At 40.2% G+C, this 27,877-nt stretch overlaps 1 protein-coding gene across 4 annotated transcripts; it reads left to right on the forward strand.

The window, feature by feature from the left end:
• On the forward strand, nt 1-27,877 carry tfeb (transcription factor EB). Of its 4 annotated transcripts, none has more exons than XM_085353181.1 (12): nt 1-261; nt 10,974-11,038; nt 14,741-14,845; nt 15,935-16,111; nt 17,512-17,610; nt 17,728-17,916; nt 18,614-18,703; nt 21,884-22,001; nt 22,145-22,201; nt 22,692-22,767; nt 22,876-23,023; nt 23,121-27,877. In XM_085353181.1, the coding sequence occupies exons 3-12, from the start codon at nt 14,816-14,818 to the stop codon at nt 23,691-23,693; spliced, it is 1,557 nt and encodes a 518-aa protein (XP_085209307.1). In that variant the 5' UTR covers nt 1-261; nt 10,974-11,038; nt 14,741-14,815; the 3' UTR covers nt 23,694-27,877. The 4 variants fall into 4 exon arrangements, with proteins under 4 accessions (XP_085209307.1, XP_085209310.1, XP_085209308.1 ...); XM_085353184.1 differs by having other exon boundaries at nt 22,151-22,201; XM_085353182.1 differs by lacking the exon at nt 10,974-11,038.

Genomic DNA, 27,877 nt, shown 5'->3' on the forward strand with positions numbered 1-27,877 from the left:
TGGCACAGGTGACCGCGGACGCTCTGAGTTGTGACAACTTGACCGTCAAAACGAAAACAAATTGGCTAAGTGTCATCGGTTACACACGCGCTGTCGGTGTGTGGAAATACGGGGAAAGTCAAACCTTTTAAACCTTGGTTTAAAACTCAGCTTGTGATAGTTTCTGACGGACTTGGTGCCAGAATATATAGAAGTGGCCACGCACTTTTTTTTCCCTCCTGAGCTTGACTCTTATTTTGTACTGTCTGACCTTCAGAGCGGGTAAGTTAGATTTCACCAACGCTACTGAAACTGTTAGCCTCTGCTGAACCGCTGCTGCCTCTAGAAACCCCGTGAAAAGAAAAGACAAGTGCGCGTTTCTCTCTTTCAACGCAAACTTGGGCGATTTATCGACTTAAAATGGAATGGATTAGATTGAACTAATTGATTATGTAGCCCTTTTGGCGAAATAAAAGGCATAATTTCATCAAATTAATACAAAAATGAATTGTGCATACAGGCTACAAACAGAAATTATACAGGACATTTGTTCTACTTACGTAGTTTTGCCGCCTTGAATATATTTGTAGAAAGATTTGAGGTGTTCATGACACATTTCAGAATTTATTGCGTTAAATATTTTTGTACGTGTAGTTTTAACCATAATTTAAATATAAAGACACATTTGCCATTGTGATGAAGACCCTGGAACCACTAGTTTGCAGTGCGCTGCACCACTTTTTCCCTTTTACTGTCCTCTGCGAGTCTGCTGGGAGTTGCCTCTCTTGCCATTTATAAGCTGCAGCCAGACCGGTATCAGTAACAACACCTCAGCCTTGGGGTATGCTGCTATGTATAAGTCTGTGACTGTACAGACTGTATTACTGCTCTGCTTGTTAAAGTACTTACCTTTAAAGGTATGCAAGGTGCCAACGTGATGAAGGCATCCCTGATTTATGCAGCCTTTCCTCTCAGCACAGAGCGCTATTCCTATTTCCATGTGTGTGCGCGCATGTGCTGTATGTATGTTAAGTGGAAAGTAGAGTTTAGCATGACAGTTGCTGTCTGGTAATGCAGCGATAATAGTTGACTCTAAAGGCGCATGCGTGGTTGGGTTTAACAGTCGTTTCACCGTGAAGTTTTAGCTTGCTTTTTCTGGACTGTGGTTAAACTGTTTGACCAACAATTTACTTAGATAGATATGACGTTCCCCAACTAAAGGTGAAATAAATTTAGATGAAGCAACTTATTTAAAAAAGCAGATTCACATCAGCAGAATAATGTTTAGCATCAGCAACCCCTTATTTATTTACCCAACACCTTGGCTTCACATACTCCCCCTCCCCCCCATCCAGACCATGGGTGCAGTGGCTCAATGCCCCCCTCCTGCCTGAGAACATGTTTGCGACTCTATATTACACCATCAACGTTTGGCATAAGACTCTCTTCTCTGACCCTTGGTCTCTGCAATCATACATACTGTTCCCCAGAGAGCAAAGTCGCAGTGGAAATATCAGCAATCTGTTTGTATCATCTTTTGGGTTACTGCTTAAATTCATTTGTCTTTCCAGCTTCCATCCTTTCTGCATGTCTAACAAATCTGTGAAGCTTGGGTTAAGGGGAAATGCAGTGGGTTCCTTTTATTTGCGCTTGCCTTGAATCACTTCCAGTAAAATGAGTTTTGCGAAAAGGCATCAATGAGGTCAGGGTTCATCGTGATACGTGAATATATGCACATGGGTTTTGATATAGAAGACAGGGAGAGCTGTGAGGCAAGAGGATGTCTGTCTACATGTTACTGAAACACAAAAACACCCACAGATAAGTATGCATGTGACTGGATTTAGATCCGACTATGGGAATAATGTATAATTTGAAATATGCTTGATTAGAAACTTTCTTTTTTCCTTCTGCCTCTGTCTAGTTTACCTCTGACTCTCTTTGTTTCTCTCTCATGACTGTGACCATGACTCTGTAACCAGTCAGAAATGATGAAAAAACTGGGCATCAGCATGGACAGATAGCATAGCTGTAACTAATCCAGTCTGCATGCCAATGAACCATTTTAATTGAATTATTGCCTTGTAATTTTATCACGTGCCTTTCGGCATGTTTACATAACGGAGATTATACTGCTTATTAGCTAAACTTTCAAATAAATGATGGATTGCTGGAGATATATCTACATAGAGTCAATTGATATTGAAACTAAATTTATAAGATTAAATGTATTCATGTGCAAGGTGTCTGTGTAGCTGTTTAGACTCCTTTTGAACAAGTGTAGGCACACAGATAAGAATGGGACTGAAGGTCATCGTGAAACCAGCAGGGTTATGTAGTGCACACAATACGAGAGGGGCCAGGGTTATTAAACGCACAGAGCTGTCAGGTCACTGTCAGCAAGGTCAGAGGTCACTGGTCACAGTATGCAGAGCAGCAGTAACCCCTGATAGACTGACTGCACTCTAATTCTCTCCAATAGCACAGCTGCCACCTGTTCAGACAGAGCAGCACAAGAACCCAAAGTTGTGATGGAAACATCACAGGAAATGTGACCACATCAAGTATTCTAATTAAGATTTCATTTTAGTATTTCTGTTCCCTGATTTGTGTTCAACTTGGCACAGAAAGGCACAAATTAGTACAAGCATTGCATCCTGTGGGTGTGTGTGTGAGAGGGAGAGAGAGAAAGATGTTTTCGGCCTCATTGGGTATGTGTCTGCAGTCCGTTGGTGATGGGATTAATTTTCTTCAGGTAAACATAGGCAGGCAAGGTGTATACACACACACACACACACACACACACCCTTGCACTTGCACACTGAGACACACAAGCACAGTGGCTCGGTTAAATGGATGTACTCTAGTGTGAAAGAGCATCAGGTGTGTGTAAACACAGCTTCATGCGTTTGCCATATGGACAGTTCTCCCATGACCTACACAGCTTTCTCAGCTCTTGTCCTATCCTGGTGGTTTGTTGGGTTTTCCTTAGAGATAATAATTTAAAAAAGGCAGACAGAAATATAACACAAACTACTGCATAAGCTTTTCACTGAAGCTCGGAGTTTTTCTAGAAAACCACGGGAATGACAGCGTTTCATGTGCTATATGACAACATGACCCATGATCTCCCAGAGGTAAGTGTGGGTGGGGCGTTTTAGGGCATGTGCAAAATGTGTGACTCCACTTCCTCATCTTATCTTCATTCCACAGTTTCACATCCTCTTTTTTTAACTGAGAGACAGTAGTGACAGGCTTGCTCAGTCTCATTTCTCTCTGTAAGAATCGCTGCTCATCTGCATCTGTGAGTTATACACAACTGGGCAGCTGCAGTGTGTGTTTCTACAGTTTTCTTATCATTGTGAACTGCAGTGATCAGTTGTAGTTGGTAGATGTGTTTCTCTTAAACCTCATCTCTTACAGTGGCCCACAGAAAATGTTACAGTTACCTTTTATCTCCTTATTAAGATGTTTTTCAGAAATATTAAACATAAAGTTGCTGCACACTTAACACACAATGTGTGTGACATTTGAAAGTTGTTCACACAAATGGGAATGAATCAGTTATTGTGTTAAAAGCTTTTCTTAATAAAGGAAGGTATGTGTAGTAAGTGTGTTTAATGAATATGAAAGAATGTCCTTGGTAGTTTCACTTCTTTCAGGAAGCTAACAGTTGAAGTGCATTGTGAAATTAACACAAAAAATATAGATTTCAAGGTTCAGTGAAGCACTGATGATAAAAGATAAGTGTTGTATCTGCTACTATTTAAGTTGTGCACAAACTCTTTCCATTTATAATCGTCTTCAGTGCTGTGAAAAGTAGTTCCAGCTGAACAGTTCAGTTCTTTACTAGGAACTTTCACATGTACTCCACAGACTGCTTCCTTAATGTTATGCCCTGTGGGCTCCTCAAACAGGTTTTCATAATGTGATTCCAAGTGTTGTTGCTATTGACTGTACTTTGAAACCACTGGTGATTTGAAAACACAAATCTGCTTTCTCAAGATTATCTCACCAGCATTTTTTAGCTTAGATTTCAGGCTAGTTTTAAGGCATAAAAAAGATCCAGGGAGAGTATTTATTGACTCACTGATGACTCATGATGACATATTTATCCATATTGGATGCATAATGGATGGATGCATCTTCTGCCTTTGACTAATTGTCGTTCGGAAATGGCTGATATCCCAAATTCCTGGAACTTATTATCATCTTGTGTTGACCTTACTTTTTCATCTAGGCTCAGAAATGTTCAATCCTCCTCAGCTTGTACCTTTTTGGGGTCGGGGTGGTCATACTGAGCTCCACAGTGGCGTCACATTGCTTTTCATGTTTGTACTTGAAGATTTAAAACAACAATATTTTACTCCCTCAACAGCATATCTGATTTAAATTTGCCCACTATCCCCTTCAAGGTCAGCTCATTGTGAGGTGCTGTAAGTGTTCCAGCACTCCTGCTCCTGCTAAGCTTGGATTGCTCCTTGGAAGTCCCATTTTGACCATTTCTAGGCATGCATTTGCAGTGCCCGATAACAACTGTTCAACTTGAATGTCATTTTAAGGAAGAATATGGAGTCAAACGGAGTAGTTCTGATTGTAAACAGCTCAAAATGAGCTGAGCCTGTTCTCTAAGTTCAGGTAATTTGAGCCAAATTTTCACTGACAGACATTTGACCTTCAGGGACAAATTTACAGTGACAACTTGTGAATTAAATAAAATGACATGGACCTGGTGGCGCTACTCACCTCATGATCTCCCTTCCACTCTCCCATTTAAGACCACTGTTCGGTCTTTGTGTCAAAAAAGAGAGGCCAGTGTCCCAGTTACCCATGATGATTAGCAAAATGATAGCTGGGTCCGTCTGACTCAGAGGTTGATGTTTGCTGTTCACGAAAGTTTGAGGTTCATGATGAAACTGCAGACAAGCATGGTACTTCCAGGAAGTGATTTAAAAATAGCAGGACTGCTGGAAATGGTGCAGGTCTTCACAAGGAGCCAAAATTAAATCTGGTATATTTTATATGCCTTATGGATTGAGTTCAAGAACTTTCTTTGAATTGTACCTTGTGCAGCTTTCAGTTATGAATTGAATACAAAAAGATACTCAAATTCCAAGTGATTATAACTTGATTCCTTAGATATTTTCTTTCCCCTTGCATAATGCTGTATGTTATATAAGCTGAAGGTGGTTGGCTTCTCGCTGTCATTCCCAAAACACTGGCATATTCAGTGTTTTGGGAATGACCAGGGAAAAATCCTGAGTGAAACAAGCATGTATAAATTAATCCTAGTAATTTAATAGCTGCGTTTTTGTTGTTGTTGTTGTTGTTGTTGTTGTTTTTGTCTTTCTTTCTTAGGGCTGGTAATAGTCTATGGAAAAATCTTTAGATTATTCTTTGATAAAGTTATATACAGCATCAAGCTGTGTGTGGGTGTCTTTGTATAGATAACATTCCTTTGTCTATACTGTTTAAATAAAACTTGTCTCATTTTTGATCAGAGGACAAGAAATGCATTCTGATCGGAAACGCAGTCTTGTGCACATGTACAGGCACGTTCGGTTACTTTCCATCACTAACTAAGTTTTTCAAGAGTTTTCTAGATTGCATTACAGCGATTTGATTTTTTTTGTACTCAAGGTGGTCATTAAGTTTGTGTGTGATAGCCAAAGTCAAATTAAGTTCACTCACTCACTCACGTGTGTGTGTGTGTCTTTGCCTTATCTCTCATCTCATCTCTAGATTGCCTTCCATTACATTTTCCCCGCATATGATGATGTTCACCCATGCAAAAAGAAATGTAGTGTAGCTGGTTGCTGGTTGGTTAGTTACTGTACTACCCACTCTTAAATTCACAAACAGAGACCACTACTTTTGTTTTGTCTATATTATTAGTGTATATTTTAAATTCTCCAACAAGAAATGGGATTGATTTAAAATAAACAGCTATTTGCTTCATACACGGTGACTGGAATATCATGACGTCGTTGCCTGTAAACTGTAAACGTGTATATTTCTTCAAATTAGAGTTGTAATATCCCATATAATTTATAGCATGTGACAAGTATCATTAAACCACAACAACACTCCTATTAGTCATACACACAGCATGGGGTCACCTCGGGCCAAATGATGTTATGTGCATAGTCGGGAAGTGCTGTGGGTTCTGTTTTTTCTTTTGTTTTCTTTTTCAAAGAGTTTCAGTTATTTAGTGTTTTTAACGTAAAGCAACTCTTACATAAGTGAATATTGGTTTCGTCAGATGCTGTGGTCTGCAAAATCTTGCAAACATCACTTTGGTTACCAAAAATATCATGTGTCATGCTGGTATAGTGGTGTGGCGCCACCTTCTCCCTTCCAAAAGAGATTTTAATCACAGCAGACTTCCTGGTTAAATAAAGCTTAAATGGATTTAAAAAAAGAAAGAACCCCCCCCCCCCCCCCCCCCCCCAAAAGAATGCATTTTAAAGTTCTAAAATAGTTATATTTTATTATTTCTTGATACATCTTACACAAAAGCACACACAGGTGAAGTTACAGGCAACATCCAGCTTCTCTGACTTTCCTGGCATATTTACGGCCCTGTTTTATCCTACATCAATAGCACACAGTATAGGTATAAGTGAGCATAGCCAGGTCAGACTTGATTCAAACATATCAAAACACGTGTTTTAGACTTTCAGCAGAGCCGCAGTACTGGTCTTTATAGAGTAGACAGTATCTGGCCCCAACTGTAGTGACTGAGGCACTAAAAAATGGGAAACTTGCGTATCGACAATGGAGAGGGCCTTGATTGGCGTATGTATGTTTGCGTCAATGTATGTGAATCCTTGAAAGGCCGTTGTAAAAGGGTACAAGGCTGTCATGGTCAGAGATTTTTTTCCCCCCCCTACTCCTACTGAAATTAGTTACCATTGGTAGCCTAGAACGCAGTTTCTCTGGCCAATAAGCTGAGGACCCTCATGGGTCCTGCCCCTGGACGAAAATAACCCAGTAAATACACTGTGGGCACTATGAGAACTGGAGCTGGCCTACTGTTTAAAGCTTTGTGTACAAACAAGGGATTCTTGTCAGCTGGGTGCTGCTGAACCATGCTGGCCTGTGTCCTCCTCTGTTGTGTTAGGAACAACTAGCATAGTGGCCTGTTTTTCCTTATTGAGGCATACAGGGTGTGGAGAGGTTGGAAGTGTTTGCATGGAGGGATGTAAATAACTGGGTTAGATACAGTGTTATTAATTGCAATAGTCCTTAACATAAGAGATTTTCAGATGAGTACTGCCTCTTTACAATAGTTTTATGGGAACATCTATGTGAATATCAATGGGGAATATCTTTAAAAACATGATACTGTTAGCCAGATCTGTACACGATACTGTTGTTTAGTATGCTATGCCATGAATTTATTCTAATATTAGTTCAGGCGATGATGCTTGAACTCATCACTCAGAGTCTGTTAAAAATCCTATCCATAAGTCTTGATGCATGCTCAAGCATCCAGGTAGGGAAATCCCAGAAAGTTGATTCTGTTCATCTGGATGTAGCATTTTCAATAAGAGGAACGTTTCGTCACTCATTCACAGGACTTCTTCAGTCAGCTGACTGCAAGAAACTGATAGCACGGCCCATTGGTAATCAGTGATGCTAGTTTTGGTCATTATGCAAATGTACTGTTTTTAAGATTGGTGAAACCTGCAGTCAGCTGACTGAAGAAGTCCCTCGAATGAGTGACAAAATGTTTCTCCCACTAAAAAAGCTACGTCCAAATAAACAGAATAAACTTTCTGGCATATCCATAAGTATTCTGTTTCCTTATTTTTTTGTCTGTCTGGTTGTTGATGGATACAACGTACTTGTGTATATGCATTTTATTGAACGTGAGATTTTGATGTTCTTTACTGTCTTATAGAGAGCCGCCTTCAGGAGCCATTCATCCATAATATCTCATTAATGACAGAAATACATGGATATTTCATATAGGTTTAAGTTTGCAATACTCTGCTGCGCTACTTCAGAAAACGTAAACCCTCATTGGAGGCAGTTTTTTGCTGGTCAGATCTTATGCCTGTAAAGCTACCACTAGTGTTTCAGATGTTTATTTGGATCACATTTTAGCTATGTGTGATGTATCCTGTGTGTTTTTTTTTCTAAACATAAATTAAATCATACCTGAATAATGCAGAGATCACAGCTTTAGAAATCCATGGCTGTGTTTCATTTATTAGAAAAAGTCAGAAAGCTGTGGAAACAACACTGAAAAAATGCAGATCATCAATGTTAATGTTTTTGTGTGCTTTTTTGTTTGTGTGGTGTGGTTTTAGTGTGTGGGTGTTCAATTAAAGAAGTAAATGTGCTGATTCATTGCCCCATAGGTCATAAAAACACAGTGACCTGGTAGATAAAATAAGGAATTGCATTCAAATTGCGCACGCATATGTGTAGGTGTTGCTGTATGCAAATATTGTGCACTGAATTAAGAAGAGAGGCTGGACTGAGGAGGAGCTGCCCAATGGAGACAGAGAGAGAGAGAGAGAGAGAGAGAGAGAATGAAGAAACTAAAAGAGTTAGCTAGACACAGGGATCTCCTTGTTGTTGGCCCAGACGATTGCATTCAGGGTAATTTAGGGGAAGAGGAGGGAAACAGCAGGAGGAGGAGGACGTCTAGGAAGCTGAGCTGGTGGTTAGAAAGGGGGCAGAAGGTGACTAATAGTGACTGACACTGTACTTTAAGCAGTTCTGTTGAGGAAGGGGTGGCATCACAATCAGTGGAGCAGCACATGTAAGCTCTGGTTGGCTGAGCAAGCAAACGGCTCATGGTCTCTGTCAGTGTGTTTACTAACACGTGGAGGAGCTCATTTCACCTGGATACACTATGCTGTCTTTGGAGTAGTTGGAGAGTTTCTGGTAAGAACCTGAAGTTTAACTATACTGAACTATATCCATTGTTGTGTGTGTTTCGTGGTGCCTGGCTGTTGACAGCTGTCACCCTGAGTTCTGTTCATGCTTACTATGAAACATGTCTGAACATATTATGTGCAAAGTATTTTTGTAAGAGGCAGAGGAACAGAAACACTTACAGCAACAGAAACCACTTTAGATCTGGTCTATTATGGCCCAATTTTAACGTACTGTCTGTGACTTTTAAAAAAGAAAAACTAAAGAAAAACGAAAAATATGATTGAGCAGCTTTGAAGCGTTGTTTAGCATTGTGATCGATTATGGCAGAGGGCAGTTAATCTTAGCTGAACTGCAAGCATAAAAAGAAAAAATGATCAGTGGAGGCCAGACTTTCAGAAGGTTTTCTGTGATGGGTTATCCTCTAGTTTATAAGTTAGACTGCACTACACCTGCTCTTAGAGATGCTGGATAAAAGTATTATAATTTGCCCTATAGTGCCCTACTGTCTGTGTTTCACTTACATAATCTCTATATGGCTTGTGTATAATTCAGGTCTCGTGTCTGTTTAACCAGTTTGGTTAGATGAAATAGCTTAACTGATTTTAGATTAGACAGCGTTTGTTTTATTGTAGGTTTTTTCTTCCCTTCCTTCTAGGAGTTCAAGTGCTGTATGAGAGTGGCTGTCAGTGTCAAACAATTGCAAAGTTTTTGGTGTAAACTGTTCCTTACTCCTAATTTTAAAAAAAGTCATGGCTTAAAAAGTTTTCGTTTTTTCCATGGCTTGCCTGGCAAGGAAGTTGCTTCACCGCCAACAGAACTAGGAGTTGTGAAAACTCATGGAAGGAAAGGGGAAGTAATGCGTTGTGGTTTTTATTGATGATGCTGGCTCATTGTCCTTCCTATATCTCTGTGTTGTACAATAGATACTGCGGAGAGCCTGCTGTTGTTCTTTCCGTGCTTTTTTTCACAGTACTCTCTGCTCTGTGATCACTGCAGCTGAGATTCGCTGTGCTCAGGGTCTCTCTTGAGCGACTATAAATAGGCTGTTGAATGTGACAGGCATTGTGATTCAGGCACAGTGTTGATGAGTTATGGTGATTCATTTAGATGACCTTCTGAAAGTTAGCCATTGAGTAGAATCACTCAACCTTCGCACTTCATCTTGGTGAGGAGATGGTAATAAATTACACAGATGTTTCTATCCACGTTACATTTACAGTCTTAAGACTCCTGACTATGTTTGAGTGGTTATTTTGCATCATATATACTCTTTGTGTGTGTGTACCATGTTTAGATATCTTTGTGATGACCAAAAATTGGAACGCTACTATACTTGTGGGGACCACCAGTCCCTTATGGCAACAAAATGCCCGTCCCCACGAGTTTGAAGACGTTTTTGAGACTCAGAATGTGGTTTTGGTGTCAGGGTTACTATTAGGTTTAGGCTAAGGGTTCAGGGATTCATTTTTGATGGTTAGCGTTAGGGTAAGCGGCTAGGGAAAGCAGTATGTCACTTAGATGTCCTCACTAAGATATTAAAAGTGTGCGTTTTGTATATGTGTGTATATTAGATCCCTTTTAACTCTAACCATGATATTGTGCAATGTTTTGATATTTCCTTGGGTGTGCATCCCTTTTCATAAAAACCTTTACATCCTTGACGCTCTTACTTTAATGATTAAGGTGTTAAAATGACTGGAAACCAGGTATAGGAAATGCAGTGCCTGAAGAATGAGCCGAGGTGAAAAAACAACAACTTTCAAATCAGTTATTGAGAATATCTTCCTGTCGCATGTGTTTATACTTAAGCCTCACCATGGTCTGTTGCTTCACTTGCTTCCGCTATGGAAATTCTGCTTTAAGTGTGTGTTGCACACCTGCAGCTCCCCCTTCTTAAATACTTCACTGCTTCCTCAGCTGCTTTTTCACAACTGCCAAATTTGTATGCTTTATTTATAGCTGTTCATTTTATCTGTCAGTTCTCTGTTCAGTTTTACATTTTATAACCAATCATTTCTTCTTTTTCTTTTTGATTGTTGTTGTCTCTTGGTTCTTTCATCCCTTCATCCCATTGGCCATCGACTTTCTCCATCATCCAGACATGTAGTCAGCAGCATAAGCAGAGCACACACTACTTTGTGAACTCTTATTTACTCTCAAACAGGTAATTGTATTTTGTGTGTGTGTCTGTCTGCGTGCTGTTAAGATATCTTTTCATATTCTACCGTCAAAATCATCATGCCAAGTGTTTGTGGCACTGTGCTTCATTCAGAATTAGAAATAAAATCAGTGTGCCTATATAACCCCTGTATACTCTAACCATATATATTTATGTCACAGATATGTTGTGGTAACAGATGAAAATGATCTGCCTGTTTGCCAGTGTGTATTCAAAACAGAGGTCTGTTTACATGTTTTCAAGGGGTCTGCATGAAAACTGGCAAACACCGTAGAGCACTAATACACATGCAGGCTTACTCTTCATGTGCATGCCCTCCTCTCACCTGTACCCGCACCTACAGACAAAAACATGCACAAATGCATGAGGCTACGCACACAAACACAAACACATGAAGAAAACAACAAAAAAACACATCGTAGTTCAGGGGAACATGGTGTTCCTGAAAAGGAGAACAGAGAGCAGGGGTTATTTTAGCCATTAGCACAGGAAGACAGATAACTTAATGAGAAAGCCAGCGTTTGTGTTTTGACTTGAAATTATATTCTTTGGTTTTCCAAGTTTGGTTTGTGAAAACTTTAATGTCTTGTCATGAGGAAGGTTAAGCAGCTTTTGCACTACATTGTTGACGTGTTGGTGTTCAGAGCAGGGCTAGCCATGTTGCACTTCTTGTCTCTATGCTCACTAACTGTGCAGAACTGATTTGCACAGGTCCTACACTTGCTTTAAATAAAGTTTTACATGCTGTTATGTATATGCAGGTTTGACAACATACATGTGCACCATGCATGCATAGAGGTAGGTGTGTGTGTATGTACACACCCCACATATAACTGCTGGTTGCCAAAAAGGCCCTTCTTGGCTTTGCACAGCCACTTCTAAAAATAAACACTCCACAAATTAACACGCTGTCTCCGAGCACAGGTGCTATAGCCCCACACTGCCCCCACATTAGTGTGTACTTCTGTGTGTACCTGCTATGCTTCTGCCTGGAAGAAAAGCTGTCATCACTCTCTAAGTTGAATATATTACACACGTCTTGGATTTCTTGGTTAGCTGTCATTACCTAGCCATGTTGCCTCCTCACAGATGTATCTGATCAGCCTTTACTTTGACCTGATCTGAAAATGTTTTAATTCACACAAAGTACTGCAGTAACACATGCTTATGGTAGTTTAGACATGAAAGCTGGACTTTGGTTGAGATATATTTGTGTGACTAACGTGGCAGTGTTGGCCTCTGACCCGGGCTTCCTCCGCTCTGCATCCTACTACTGGCTGTCAGTGTTTGAAGTGAAGGGGTTGTGACATTACAGCGTCGGACACACAATAGCTGCTCTGTGCTTCTACTGCGTCACAAATGCCCCCAGTTGATGTCAGGCAATGGGAAGGCCCGTGTGGGGGATCACACTGCCTGGTAGCAGTGTGTCACCATATGATATCAGGAAGTGACATCCTATATGATGAAAATAAGTGTGCAACATTTACAGGACATGTAGGTCATGGATCATGGCTTTGTTACACTGGGTGGATGTATGATACATACTTTGCATGATGAAATGGAGGAAGTGAAATGTAAACATTGCAGCAAACGCATCTGCCACTGTCAGCAGCTTTACAAACAAGGTAGATTTGGAATCCTTTTACTCGTGCATCGGGGATTCAAATGTGTGTCTTTGGGCCATTATTTGTGCCACGTAGCCTGGTTTCTCTACAAAGTAGACCATTAGGTTAAAGTCAAATCTAATATGTTTTTATAAGTAAAGCTTGTGTCTGCAAAGAGCTTTTATGGTCAACGACAACATACCCCTGTGCAACTAGCCCTTGTTATGCACAAGTACACACCTTGAGGACATTTACTACTGTCGCTGCAGGAAGGCTCCTTCTGTTGCAGCACTGCATCAACAGCTGTAAATCTTGCAGATTAAAGCAAGCTGGCCTTTAAGATCTGCCGGTTGGCCTGCCCTAAAGTCCAAGTTCTGGCACAAGTGTGTTTTGGAAACTGTATGTGTTTGAATGTGTATCTCTGCATGGGTGTGTGTTTTTCATGTGGGCCATCTAATGGGCACAAAGCAGGCAGTGTGTGCCCCCTCGGTTGCTGAAATGTACACTGTGGACAACAGGCGGCTTCAGTCCTTCTCAATAGGAGCTGCCCTTCTTATTGTACCTCGTGCACAATGAGCTTTTCTCTCTCTCTCGCTCTGTCTTTCTCTCTTTATGAGCATATACAGAGAATGGAGCAATCACATTCTGACTGATGCTGTGCTATTCCATCCCACATCACCGCAAGCACAAGATATTTGACTAGACACTGAGATGTAGCACTGATTTCATCACACCTTTATAAGGGCCAGACAAGCTTAGTCACGCAGGGGCTAAACGCAAGTCACTGCAGAAGGGGAACTATCAGCCCAGGAACTCCCCAATCTATGCTAACTTTGTGTATGTGAGAGAAAAAAAGCAGATGTTGAAAGGGGTGACGGGTGTTCCCCTCATCTTTTTGCTCACATGATCACTTAAGAACAACAAGACCACATGACTTTGACATGACTGGAAATCATCCTCTATGTGGGGGAGAAAAAAATTTATTTCCTGTCTTTTTTTTCATCATAACAAAACTAAAAGGGTCAAGTCAGGGTGACACCAGGAGTGTGCAAGTGATCCTTGTTTTTGCATTAGCTGCTAATGTTATGTGATTGATGCGCATTAGGTGTGAAAGTCAAAAGGTCATTGTAGTTGAGGAATTTTGATTCAAAAGATACAGCATGAAAGGTGGATTTTTAAGTGACATTTCAATTTGGGAACAGTCATGAGATGTATGTTTTTGGGGGGTTGTTTATTTTTTATTTCTTTGAAAACGTTGCACAACAGGCAGACAATGAATGGATGGTTAGATGAATAGATTTGAGAGGCTTGGCTGCTGGTGATGTGTCAGATTGTTCACTGATCCAGCTTTGCTTACTTGAGGCCTGATCAGAGACTGTGAATCAGCGAATGCTGTGTCAACTTGGTAAACAGTTTTTATGAGTATTCACCCTGCTTTTAAACATCTTTTAGAAATTGGATTTAGTACAGTTGATTCAGTGGGAACACAGAAATCTTGATTATTTATTTTTTTGAATGTTATAAATGAGATATTGCGTTGGTGTGACTACTACCTTGATTTAACTTAACTGAACAGAGGATTTAATCAACTTGGTTCTGGACTTCTTTTATAAGTTTAAATAGCTGTTTGTCCAAACCTTTACTAACTATTGATAATCTTGTTATTGTCAAACAATTGCATACATATACTAGCATAAATAAGACAAACTAAGGTAAGACTTTTGTTTGTTATTTGCAACAAGAAATGAATGCTTAAACTAAAGTTGAGAATCTGCTTCACTGTTAAATAAACAAAGCCAAAAAAATTGTAACATCACAAAGTCACAGGTCTGTTCACACGAAAGTATTGCACACAACTCCTCTTGTCTCACACCTCCCTTCCTACCACTGATGTTGCCATTAAACATAAAAGAATTAGTTTAATTAGGCTTTTCTTCAGAGGTTAGATGTGTTTCCATAGTCTAGTTCTTTGCAAATGATCTGTAATAGCGAGGTTACATTTTATGTTAATCAGATCATTTCTAGCTTCTTTCTATGTTACTACAATTTTTTCATTTCCCCCCCCTCGTTGTTTCTTTTACAGCTTCCACTACCTCTCGGGCTGGACTGTGGTGCATTAACGTCAGCTCGCCCTCCCCTGCCCCCCCGCCCCTCAGCCATGGCCTCACGCATTGGCTTGCGGATGCAGGTACAACATAACCTTCCACCGTTCAGTAAACAACATGCGGGAGTTTTGCTGGCTATTTATATCACTTTATATTTGTAATGTTGTGCAATGAATTTGAAACATTTTTTTCCTTTTAAATGTCTCATAGCATTTTGATTGATAGATGGGCGTGTCTACCTATCTAGGTTTCATTAGGGCCTGATTTTCACTGCCATGTATAAGGTATAACACAGAGCCAAAAAAATAAAAAGAAAAAAACAAATTCTTGTTTTTTCTTTTAACTATGTCATCGTTTTTACATAGATGGATATAAATAGACGCTATTAATCCCACAGTGGTGTAAATGCCTTGTTGCAGCAGCACAAGGGTCAGAAAGAAAAACAATGAATTATTTATACACTAAAATATACTAAAAGGCAGGTCAGAGCTGTTGTTGTTGCTTTTTAATGGACATTGAAGCTTTTAAAATAAAGTAAATTTTAAACGGCTGATTATAAACTTTTACATACAAATCTTACAGTTTTCACAAGTCCTCACCGTGTCCCTTTCAGACACTTTGCACATGTACATTTGATAGTCAAACAATAGTCACGAGCATAGTTGGAGTCACTGCAGCCACTGTTGTTGTTACGATACCTACCGGTAGCAGCATGAAACTTACAAATCCCCTCATTCTAACATTGCGTGCTTCGATTGTTACCAGTGAACGGCTGTGGAATTAAAGCACTTTGAAATCAGATGATGATTGGAAAATATTTATTTTATGTGCATATTTTAAAGTCTGATTGCTGACTACTATTTTTGGGAAAATTCCACCTGGAAAAATGCCCTCCCCTCAAATTCAATTATAGCTCGGAAAAACTTTATGAAGTGAATCAGTAAAAAATAAAGATGCCCTTGAACTATAAGCAAAAAAAAGAAAATCAAATTTGTTGTAACTATTGAAGCATGACATATGCTTCATTTGTTTCTATCATAGGCGATTCTGGTCAGCAACCTTCCAAAAATGTTGCCGGTTTCATTTTAAGATAAGATGCAAGCTGGTGTTGGTTACACTGTCTTTCTGGGTGGAGGATAAACGCTAATGTGTGTGTGCATGTTTGTTTCCAGCTGATGCGAGACCAGCTGCAGCAGGAGGAGCAGCGTGAGCGGCAGCAGCTACAGCAGCAGCAGAATGCAGCCCTGCAGTACATGCAGAACCACATGGCTGGGCCACCTGCACCCACCCCAGCCATTAGCACTCCACAACATTACCAAAGCATGCAGGTCCCCATGGAGGTTCTGAAGGTCAGATATTCTTAAGATGCAAATGGCTTATTGTGATAGATATGTTTTGCTGGATTTACTCCCCACACAGCTTCTTTTTGACAGGACCGCTGCACATTATGCTCAAACAGAGTGTAGTAAAATGTCTGCGGCTCCCAGTCCACATGCAAACATGCCAAGAGAAAGCACTAAACGGATTTATGGGACTGTAAAATAAAGAAAACATGTTGGTCGAGTGTTTGAAAAATATGTCTCTATTTATCTAATAGCAATAAAGCAATGGCAGGAGCATGCAGCTGGAGGTGGTCAGGTCTTCACTGAGCATTGTGGCCTCCCAAACAAGCAGCACTGACACACAGGCAAAAGTCAGGTTTAAAAAGAAAAAAAAAAACTAAAAGAGAACAATGCAGAGGCGCGCCAAGCAGGTAGGAAGACACAAAGGGGAGATAAGAGTGGTTTGACACGTTGTGCAATAGGGCAGACAGGAGCGATAGATAGAGTCAGTCAGGGAGAGATAAAGCCGAAGTGACATTTTGCCCGATTCCGGAGATGCTTGTTGTGTGCGTTATTATCTTACATAATGTGTGTTTGCAAGTTTATGGGTTTGTGGAATACTCCATTATATGACATTGTGCATTTTGCAGTGAGAATTCATACATTGTGTAACTCGTATTGAATGCTCCAACTTGCTGCATTGACACTTTACTCCGTGCACATGCGTGCATATGTGGGAGAGGGGAATGGTGTTTATGAAATCACCACAGAGTTTAAAGTTGTCATTGTTCTTTCTGTAGATAAGGTAAGCTTCTCTATCGCTCCCTCTGAACCATACATGTAAATGCATACATGTAAAGAACTGTTGTTGGACCAGGTATTTACAAGGTAAACACAGTACAAATATCTATTGACTGAAAAGTTCACAGTTCATTTAATATAACCCTACCATGGTTATATAACAGAGAGCTGAGGGGGGGCTGAGGAGTCAAGTCTTTCTTTGTAGTAATGGCGAGCAAGCTTGCTCTCTCCTTTATTCTTTGATCTGAAGGAATGAGGCCAGTCCAATGCTCTGTGTGGCCACATCAGAGGATTCAGTGAGGCTTTACTCCTGTAGGCTTTACCACTGACTTAAACATACTATGTCCTAGTGCCATAACTGAGATAATGAGGTCTGAATCGCATATTCTGTGTTATCTTTTTAAATATTATTGGAAGGTAATAAGCTTATATTGTACATTAAATGTATGTTTTTATAATATCCCTGTGTGGTAACAGAAATAAGCAAACTTGCTGTTAGTCTTGCTTTTTGTTGCCACATATGTTGTGACAAAATAGAAAGAAGTACCCAAAAATGATACTTTGAGTTTCCAGCTGAATTAATAATAGAAAAAGAGCTGATTGCATTTTGTTTGTCCCTACTATAGGTACAGACTCACCTTGAAAATCCTACAGACTACCACATCCGTCAGTCTCGAAGACAGCAAGTGAAAGAATACCTGTCAACCACCTACGCTACCAAACAGGTATACGTTTGTCATTTTCTTCAGTCCGTCCATGTAGTATTGAAATACATCTGCCTATAGTATGTCAGATCTCTGTTCACTAATGCTGTAACACTCTCTTTCTCTGTGTGTTCCTAGGCGGTCAATGCAGTAGCGGGGCTAATACCACCCTCGCCTCCCACAAACATGGGACCTGCAGGGGGTTCAGCATCTGCACCCCCACCTCTCCAGTCCCCACACATGCGCACCGAGCAGCTTATGTCTGGCAACAGTGCCCCCAACAGCCCGATGGCCATGCTCAACATTGGTTCCAGCCACGAGAAAGAGGTAGATGTGTGGGCCGACAGTAGCATAAGCATAAACCCATAAACATTCATTCCTGGGCAGGTCATAAAGTACCATTTACAGGATCCAGACTGAACAAATATCCCTAAAATATGACTTAATTACACCCGTATATAAAATTATGAGGGTTGACTATTACCCCCAAAGTAACATCATCTCCACATTTTATGAAAGCACCATAATGATTTAATTGGTCTTTTGAAGGGTTAGAGGAGCATTTTGTGACTGTGCTGATGTTAATGTGTTGTGCACACAGTAGGGACATGGATGAATGTGTTGACTAACTGGCAATAACTGAGAATGGTAATCAGTGGGATTTAAATGCTCCATAATGGCCTTGCACCAGTAATTACAGCTTAAAAAGTGACAGGGAAGCAGCAGAATGGATGGCCCTTTGAACCTGTAAGACTTTGACCTGCTGTGTGCTTTTAGCATAACCACCTCTCTTCTGTCTCTCTCTAATCCTTTTAGATAGATAAGTAGTGTAACATGCATGTCCGGGGAGGTTACAATCAAGTTTCTGAGGCTTTAATCAATTGAGGAGGAGGGACAGCATTTTGTTTTTAGTTTAGTGTTTTCTAAGCATTCAAATGGTGGTTTTGGTTTGCTTCCCTCTCTTAACATTAGATAAAAACAGGTCACAAAAACATAATTAACACTTCTTTTTTTTCCCCCCCAGATGGATGAGGTCATTGATAACATCATCAGTATGCAGTCCAATGATGAGTATTTTCAAAGTTTCACTGATGCTGTCCAAATGTCAAACACAGTAAGTAGGAACAATACATATAACTAAGCTGCATTGCATCCAAACGTATGATTTTATTTACACATTGTGTAAGCGCACGCAGTTTGTTTTAAGGGACTCTTTGCATATTTAAATGGGTCATTGACTATAAAGGCCACAAAACCTTTACGGGCAAATTTGTCTCTGCTGATTTTATGCTGTGACACTACAGTGGTATTGTGGTAACAAAAACAAACAAGTGACGTATCTATGAAATGGTGCAGCAAAAGAGGTTTGGCCGCTCTGCAACAGTCAGAATTACTTTTAAAATAGATTTTTGCACTGAAAACATTACTGCGTCGCGTTATTCTGAAAATTGAAACCAAGCGTTACATAGATTTGTTCTCTGTATTACCACATGATTCTATAGCTTGAATGCACCACCTTAAAATGGAATAGGGAATTCCCAAGTGTTTTAATTAAGTATGATGTTCTCTGAAACCTGCGACCACTTCAATTCCAGCTCTACTACATGAGTCACAGAGCTGGATATGCCAGGTCATCAGTACTCAGACTTTTAAGTGCTTCCTATAATCATTGTTCTTGTGTGTGAAAAATGGCTCTCTTTATGGCAGTTGTTAATGTTCTTAGTTATTCTTAATGTTATCGGGTATTGCTTTGTGGTCACTGTAACATTAGTGTTTCTAAGTAGAGTTTTCTCTAGATTTGATTCTGTATATTCTCATACGCTAACAATGTTTAATTGACTTTAATTGACTAATTGGCAAAACATTCTGGCCCTGAATGATGTTGGGCATAATTAGAAACTGTAGGGCGGACATACCAGTTGGAAGACTGTACAGCACTTTGTGTTTGAGGGAGCAAACTCAGAAAATTAACAATTAAACTGGCAGCAGTTAGAGTTCAACTTGTTTACAAGACATTTGGAACGGGGGGGGGGGGAGAAGGGCGGGAGGAATAGAAAGGAGGAGGGAAAGGGGGGCGAGGGCAATTTGTGTAAGGGGAAAACAGGCTGAAAGTCCAGTTAGGGGAAAGTTCACTCCTGTTTGGTTGGGAGCAGAGGTAGAAGAGAGAAAGGAGCGGAGCTGCCGTGGTCATTCTGGCAGCACAGGAGCGGCAGTGCCATTCAGAGCTGCATGTGCTGCTTGTGCCTTTAGAGGGAAGAAGGGAGCGCCTTGGCACTGTAGGAGAAGGAGTTAGAGGATGAAGGAGATGAGTAAGACGTATGCAATTGTGGAAGTTATTGAAGGAGAACAGATTCAACTGGTAAGACAATGAAGCACTCTTGTTTATAATTCTTTGAGTTTTGGTTGGGAGTTGTTGGATTCCTTTCTTTGTCTGAATGAGTTATTTGAAGCACAGTGACTCTTAAGTCCCAGCCTTGAGTGCCTGATTATCAGAAAGAGGAATAGCAGGGGTGGTGGCGTGGTTTTGTGTGCGTGCGTGCGTGCGTGCGTGTTTGTTAGCATGTGATGGCTGTTTTCTGCTGGACATGAATCAAAACTGTTGCACATTTAAGCTAATTTAAGATTACTCCTGCAGGGTGCACTCAAACATAAAGGTTGGCGGGACTTAGCTTCTGCATTCTCAGACATATTGTGTAGTTGTCCAACGTTTTCCCTGCTCCTGCAGCAGGTAGACAGGGAAACCTACAAAGTCTCCTGTTGCTTTATCTGATACTCATGTCAAACACTGATACAAGCAGCCAATACTGTCTTTTTCCTTCTCTTCTGTGAAACAGTTAAGCTTTTAGTAATTAATTCTGTACACATACATCTGACCATCTGCGTGCAGTGTCTGAGTTAACTGTGAGAATCCTGCATGATGTGTTTAATTGCTTAAATCACTATCACACTGATAAGGTGAACCGTGCTGATCAGGTTTAGATTGATTAAGTGAGAAGCCAGCACAATAAACTACCACAGGCAGAAACTCAGTGATAATCAAAATGTTAAAAAAAATATATAAAAAAAAATCCAGCTTTACGCCCAGCTGTCAGAACAGTGTGCGTGGAAGTCACCTGCTAATCCTAATGGGGATTAAAGCAGCAAACTCCATGGAATTCTTGGAATCTCAAAGTTTAGCAAAAGTCTGGAACACCCCTGAATGCCAGGCTCAAGTGAACAGTTTGACTTGTGCGTTGCTCCACTGAGCCATACTGAGTTCAAGTAGAATTTAGTCTTCAAATTGAATTAAATGGGCCTTTACTGGAGTGGAGAATGAAGGTGGTGTTTCCAATTTGGGCTTATTAGAGTTGTGTGTTTTTGATTCAATAACTCAATCTGCCCAGATTTGTAATCGTGACAAGGTTTCAAATGGGCTTCTGTCTTCTTCTTAATATGATGTGGAAATTTTTAAAAAAAAATGTTACCTCTAGAAAACGGTTAATGCTTGAGATCCTACAAATTAAAAGTCTTTGGTATTTAACAGTGTGGGTAAACTTCAGTTCGGTTGATAATGTTATCATTTAAGTTAAAGTTTTACATTTCATATATTCTTTAGATCTTTTGTAAGAATTGTAACAAAAAAAATCTAACTTAAATACATAGGTTTGCGTTTATATTAGTGAGTGAATATGTTTGATCTCACAGCTCAGACAGTAGCCAGCAGATTAAGCTATCTCATCCTTTGAGTTCTTTATCTTTCAGGCCTCATTAGCAGCGTCATATTTGCCCTTGCTTCAGGGAGTACGACACGGTTGCTTACAAGGCATAAAAAGTTCATCACGCTAACTAGATTGTACAATTAAAAGGAAATCACGTCTTTTTAGAAGTCCATAGCAAACTAAATCACCATTGTTATACAATGTCTAAAGTGCAATAGTGTGGAGACCACTGCACGAGTGTGAGTTCAGGAGCTGGTGAAAGCAGAGGAGAGAAATGAGCCATAAAGACAGATAAGATAGATGAGGTGATAGTCAATCATTTCTGTACTTGGCAGGCTGTTCTCAGGTGTGATATTACTGCATTATCTGCTGCTATCTGCTCTTTACATCACAATAAACATGAACAGTAACTTTATAAAGGTACTTACTGAGATGTTAGAAAGTCAGGTTTACTTAGTTTTCATTTTGATTAGTTTTTTTTTAATTCAGAAAATTGAAACCTTTGCTCATCTCCTATTTTTACTTTGCAAAGTATTTGTAAGATACTATGCATTTTCTAAATGCATGTGTGTGTGTGTCGTGTGTTTCCTTTGCAGCTCCCTCTTTCTAGCAGTCACCTAGATGTGTATGCAGGTCCTGGCATGAAGGGTCCAGCCATTGCTATGACCAGCAACTCCTGTCCTGCCAATCTGACCATCAAGCGAGAACTCTCAGGTGCGAAAGATGTTACAAAGTGATGCAGATTCTGTTGATCAGTGAAAACGTAGCGTGCGTTTATTGGCACTCTTGATAAGCTGTCTTTTTTGAGACGTGGCGCTTTCTCAGCCATTAGTTAATCACTTTTTGTTATTGCAAAGACGCAGAAGCCCGTGCGCTGGCCAAGGAGAGACAGAAAAAAGACAACCACAATCTGAGTGAGTCTTTCCCTCAGAATGCTATTTCCCTAAATCCTTTTTCCCTTTTTATTTTCTCACACTGATAATGTGCAGGCCTTCCGAAGAATTTGCACGTACCACATACATGCACACAAAGCATAATCTTTCCGATGCAGAAACAGTGTTATACGGCCCATGTGCTGATTTAGCTGACATAGTCCAACTACTGGGTGGATGGTTAACCTGGTAATTTCTGCTGTCCTTGCACTTAGGTGTAATTGCCTGTGACTGCGTGTGTGTGTGTGTGTGTGTGTGTGTGTGTGTGTGTGTGCTTAAATGTTTGCTTCTCTTTACACTTTTTGTATATTTCCAGTATCTGATCTATGCTATACATACTTAAAAAGTAGCATCTGTACAATTTCCTGTTCCTTATTTTAATGCCTTTGATTCACCTGCACAGTGATATTATCTTCAGTGTGTTTTTTCCTTTATGCTAATTTCCATTGGTCTTATCATTCTTCTGCAATAGTTGAAAGGAGGAGGAGATTCAACATTAATGATCGCATTAAAGAGCTGGGCACCATGATCCCCAAAACCAATGACCTGTGAGTTTCTCTTAGTGCACCATGTTTTTAAAGTAAATACAGATGTTGAGTAGTTACTGACATGAACTTACAAGTGAAAATTGCCTGTCTGCTCCCCTGTTTGCTTAGTGATGTGCGCTGGAACAAAGGCACTATATTGCGGGCATCTGTAGAGTACATCAAACGTATGCAAAAGGATGCACAGAGGACAAGAGAAGTAGAGAACAACTTCAAAAGGATGGAGATGGCCAACAAGCAGCTGTTGCTGCGCATCCAGGTAACACATTTGTACAGCACATGTCCAGAATCATAGAAAATGAATAATAATATTAATAGTAATAAAATTGCTTTTGTTCTTTCCCAACTGTCTAAAGGAGTTGGAGATGCAGGCTCATCTGCATGGCCTGCCCAGCAACTCTCCCTCTGGCCTGAACACGGGTGACATTATGGGTTCTTATATAAAACAAGAGACCAGCCTAGAGGAGAACCATTCTCACCCCCAGGCACAAGCACACCACCAGCACCAGCATCTACCCCATAACCAGGCTCATCCCCAGGCCCAGCAGCACCAGTTCCTCTCCCACACACACTTCCACCCTCAGGGCCAGGCCCAGCCCGAACCCAGGCAGCTGCCACCAGTCCCACAGCATCTCCAGCCTCAGCCTCCCATTCAGTACCCAGCTGTGGGCAGCTCCCAGCACTTTGACTTTGCCCAGTCGCTGGACTTGTGCGATGGGATATCAGGGTTTTCAGATGGCATGTCTGGGCTGGGTGACCTGGGTGGACTTGACGTCCAGGCGAGGAGAGGCGACCTAGGTTTCCTTATGATGGACGAGCCTTTGTCCCCTATGGGTGGAGACCCGCTGCTCTCAGCGATGTCCCCTGAAGCGTCTGTCGACTCCAGCCGCAGATCCAGCTTCAGCATAGAGGACGGAGACATAATGTAGACAAGCATGCATTCGCTCAGTCAAACACACGAGGTTTCGCATAGATTGTAGTAAACATAAATATCACGTTTGCAAAACACAAAATGCGTACATTACATACACAGAAATGATTCAGCCCCCAGACATGACATCATTTATATCACACAGTTTCAGGAAACACCAGTGACACTCCTTTGTGGTACATTTAACTTCCCCTCGGTGTCATTAGAGACAGTACACATTCATCACAAACATTCACGAGCGTATAAACCGACACGCACACATACACCTACACACATAAGTGCATGTGAGTTTAACTGAGCAGCTTAAAACTTTGCCCAACACACTGAGCATTTACAAGGTGTGAACCAGCACTGCCAGGTCAGGAGTTATATGGCACAATTGGCCTTGTTTCCATAAAGGTGGCCCTGAATCATAATTGCACAAGGGACAAAACACCCAGTTAATTAGACTGCCATTATCAGATACAAGAACAAACCAAGTGCATCATCACACACGAAGAGGACAAGTTATTTGCCCCCAACATCAGCTCCTTTTAGTAATCATAAACGATTGAATGAACAAAATGGAAATGGCTTTATGGCCCTGCATGCATAATTTATCTTGAGGGGATGCAGTGCAGTCACATTGTTCCCTTCCTCAGGCTGTTAGTTGGCCTCAGGTTTTAGCCGTTTGGTGTTGGACAAAACTTTGTGTTAGCCTGCTCAAGTGTCTATATGTATCCATATCTTGGGGAATATTGCCAAAAAAAACCCTGAAGTTTGCTGCAAAAGGTGGATAATTCAGCTTTTAGCAAAGGCCTTTATATTTACTTGTCGAGCTGAAATTGTCATCTTCTGAAAAAATGCATGCACAGGCAGTCACGTAGCGTTGCCCACCTTTATTTTTTAGCACCTCCAGCACTGTCGCAATCTTTACTCAACACTGTAAAGTCTGTTGACTTTGGAGTGGGGGTAGAGAAAACGCACTGGATGGCCATCAAAAATCTGGGGGCCATCCATTTCTGTGAGGTGTCAAAACACTCAGGTACTGTAACAGAATACACAAGCAGGCTTTTAAATAGAAGTGGATGTTAACCTGAAATATGTCAGGGCTGTAACCCCTGTCTGTTTGTGCCTTTTTACTTTTGCTGCTCCTCTTCAAAGGCACGTGTTTATGGGTCGGAGGTCTTCAGCTTTGACTCTGTATCACATTCATCTATACCTGTAAATGCTTTAGAAGTTGCTTCTGCATCAGTGTGACCTTGTAAGCACAGGAGATACAGTGATTTCCTCCCACTAAGTGACCTTTTAAGGTCTATATATAGGGCGAGGTGAAAGAAAGAATTGACATGTTTAAATAGTTTAATAGTTTGAGATACAGGATATGCAAAATTGCTGGCTTTGTCTGTCTGTTGGTGTCGCCATTCCGGTCATTCAGGCATTGGTAATTTATTCATGTTCCACGCTGTTTCATCCAAGCGTCACCCAAAGCAAACCTGTGTATTCATTCAGACATGAAGCCAAAATGTTAAGGACCTGTCAAATTAATGGAACAGAGTGCATGTCTGAAGGAACTAGAAGTGTTAGTTCTGTCTGTCAGCAGCCGTAGGCTTGTCTTTATGACATTAGAACACACTTGCATGTATTTGTGGTCACACTCACTTCACAGACATGCACACTTTCACCACAAACGATCACTTAGGTATTACAGTACTCACAGGCAGGTGTGTCCATTTTTTTTGTTTCATTTTGTTTTTTTGGACACTGATGTGATTTTTATTATTTTTAGCTGTGTACCAAAACATATTCAAGTTACAGTTACAAGGGGTTAAGGTGCAGATTGTCAACTTTATTTTGAGGGGTTGAACAAAAATATTGCATTTACCTTCAAGAAATTACTGCCTTTTTTTATACACTATTTTCAGGGAGGCAAATTGATGTAACTGTAAATTCAGTTCTTTAATATCTTGTTGAGGTTCCTTTGCAGGCAATGACTGCCTTAAGTCTTGAACTCATGGACTAAAGCAGGGATTCTTCCTGTATTTTCTTTCAAAACTGTTCATCATCTGCTTTTTTTTGCCAAACTTCTCCGGTACATTCTTCTCTTTTTTTTTTTATCAGAATGTACCGAGCTTCCACTGCCTCTCTCAAGGTTTGTTTTGTTTTTGTACCCTAAGGCCGATCCGTTTGACTTTTTGAGCAACAAATTCCAAATGCAAATGCCACAGTTGAAATCATCTCCAAGACTTTTTATCTGCTTATACAATGAAGAAATGACTGTGTGAAATGGTTGTAATTCCTCACCGGCTGATGCAATATTTCTGTTTAGAGTCTGCACTGTAATAGCGTCTTTTCTTCGAATCATTTGTTGTGACTCGCAGAGGCAAGATTGTGAAAAATGTGCCACTGTCCACATATGCCTGGAGGTAACTGTAAATGAACACAAAGTGGAGTGAGGCAGTTTTTCAGAAGAGCCCACTGCTTCACTCTCTTGCCTCGAGATTCACATGAAGCTGCCAGCTGCAGAGGTAAAGCTCAGGTCTGCTGTTCAAACTGTCACCCAATGGTGATTCATTGCTCCAGCTGTCAAAGTGACGACTGGAGCAGGTTGTGCTCAACCTGTGTCGTATCTCTGCTGTGGTAGACCTGGGGCTTACCTTTGATTGATATAGTTTATGATCAGAACAGAAATCTATTTAGTGAACATACTTTCAAGGGGGTTTGTTTTTGATTAAAAGAAGTGTCTGTTTTCTTTATTATTTAGTTTGTTTATTGTATTTCCCAAAGCACTGAAAGAAATGACATTATTGTTTTTACTTTGTACATGGAAGAAATATGGAATAAGATTTACTTCAGATGTTTTATGCCATTTAAATGTATTTTATTTGTATTTGATATTTTAGTTCTATTTTAATTTTATTCCGAAACAACCCTTTCTTCTCAGAGCCATATTCAGGAGGTGTACTGTACAGGCATTTAAACAATGTTTTAACTGGAGTTGGGGAACCATTTATAAACTTCAAGATTTCAGCTGATTTTAAAAGAGATTGTGTATATTTCTGATGTATGATTGGGATTTTATTTATCTCTCTTTTCACTTTGAAATTTGGATCCAGACATAGATGAAGAGTGATTTTTTTTTTTTTTATCATTGGACTGAAATCAAGTTGCTCATTTGATGAATGTAAAGGCTTACCAGTAGTTCTTGTCAGACTGAAGAACATTGTTTTTATAGTTTATTTTTTTGCCCTACCTGCCTCCTGATTTTCTGTCTTTGGTTTCCATGGAGACTGGAAGCTGATTGACTTCAGTTAAACTAGGCCAGGGATTTGTGACTCTCCTGACGTTGTACCACTTTTTGTCATCATCCGGGGACGAGCCTTTTCCCGTCAGCTACAGTTTGACTGTTGTTGTTCAGTCATCCAACTAGAGCTTCTCAGGCTCCCTTTATTTTTCCACTAGAGGGCGCTCTGCAGAACAAAGGGGGAAGGTGGTTGTGAATTTAATGACGTTATAAAAAAATATTTTAGAACCCATACACTGGCTGAAAGTTTTATTTTCCTTTTGTTTTTTCTGACATGAGAAATGTGTGTGAGTGTTACTCACAAAAAAATATTTCTACGCAGCCCTTATTTTAGATAAAAATTAAAATACCCCTTCATTCCAAAACAGACACCACAGGTTTTGCCTTCACTGTGATGAATGAAAGTGTCTCTAAATTTGATGCTTGCGTGTGCCATTAGAAATATTCTATGTGCAACTTTTGAGTAAGGTGGAAACTTGAAGCATGCAATGCAAATCCACTGATAATGGACTTCAGCCTTTAGCAAAGTCAGTAGCATATTGTATTTAGCAGTTATTTTGAAATGAATATATGGCGTATTCACACATTGTGGATTTGTCAGTGGGCAGGAGGAGAGATTTTGTTTGTATACTCTGTCACTGGGTTATTTATTAAAAAATAATCATTCAAAGCAGTATTTTTATATCATCTTACAAAAAATATTTTAAATTGACATGGTAAATGGGGGAAGAAATATGTGTACACTTTGTATCCCTGCTGAATTTTGGCCAAAAAACAAAGACACAGCTGACTGAGAAAAAAATGGATATTTGTTGGTACAGTGTCATTGAAGCATGGTTATGTAACCTACTGACCAATACCAATGTAAGACAATGACTACAAGTGAATTATAGTTTTAT

Source organism: Diplotaxodon limnothrissa, linkage group LG5 (assembly GCF_057381915.1).
Source record: "Diplotaxodon limnothrissa isolate DT_005_m linkage group LG5, D_limnothrissa_male_GT1.1, whole genome shotgun sequence".
NCBI lineage: Eukaryota > Metazoa > Chordata > Actinopteri > Cichliformes > Cichlidae > Diplotaxodon > Diplotaxodon limnothrissa.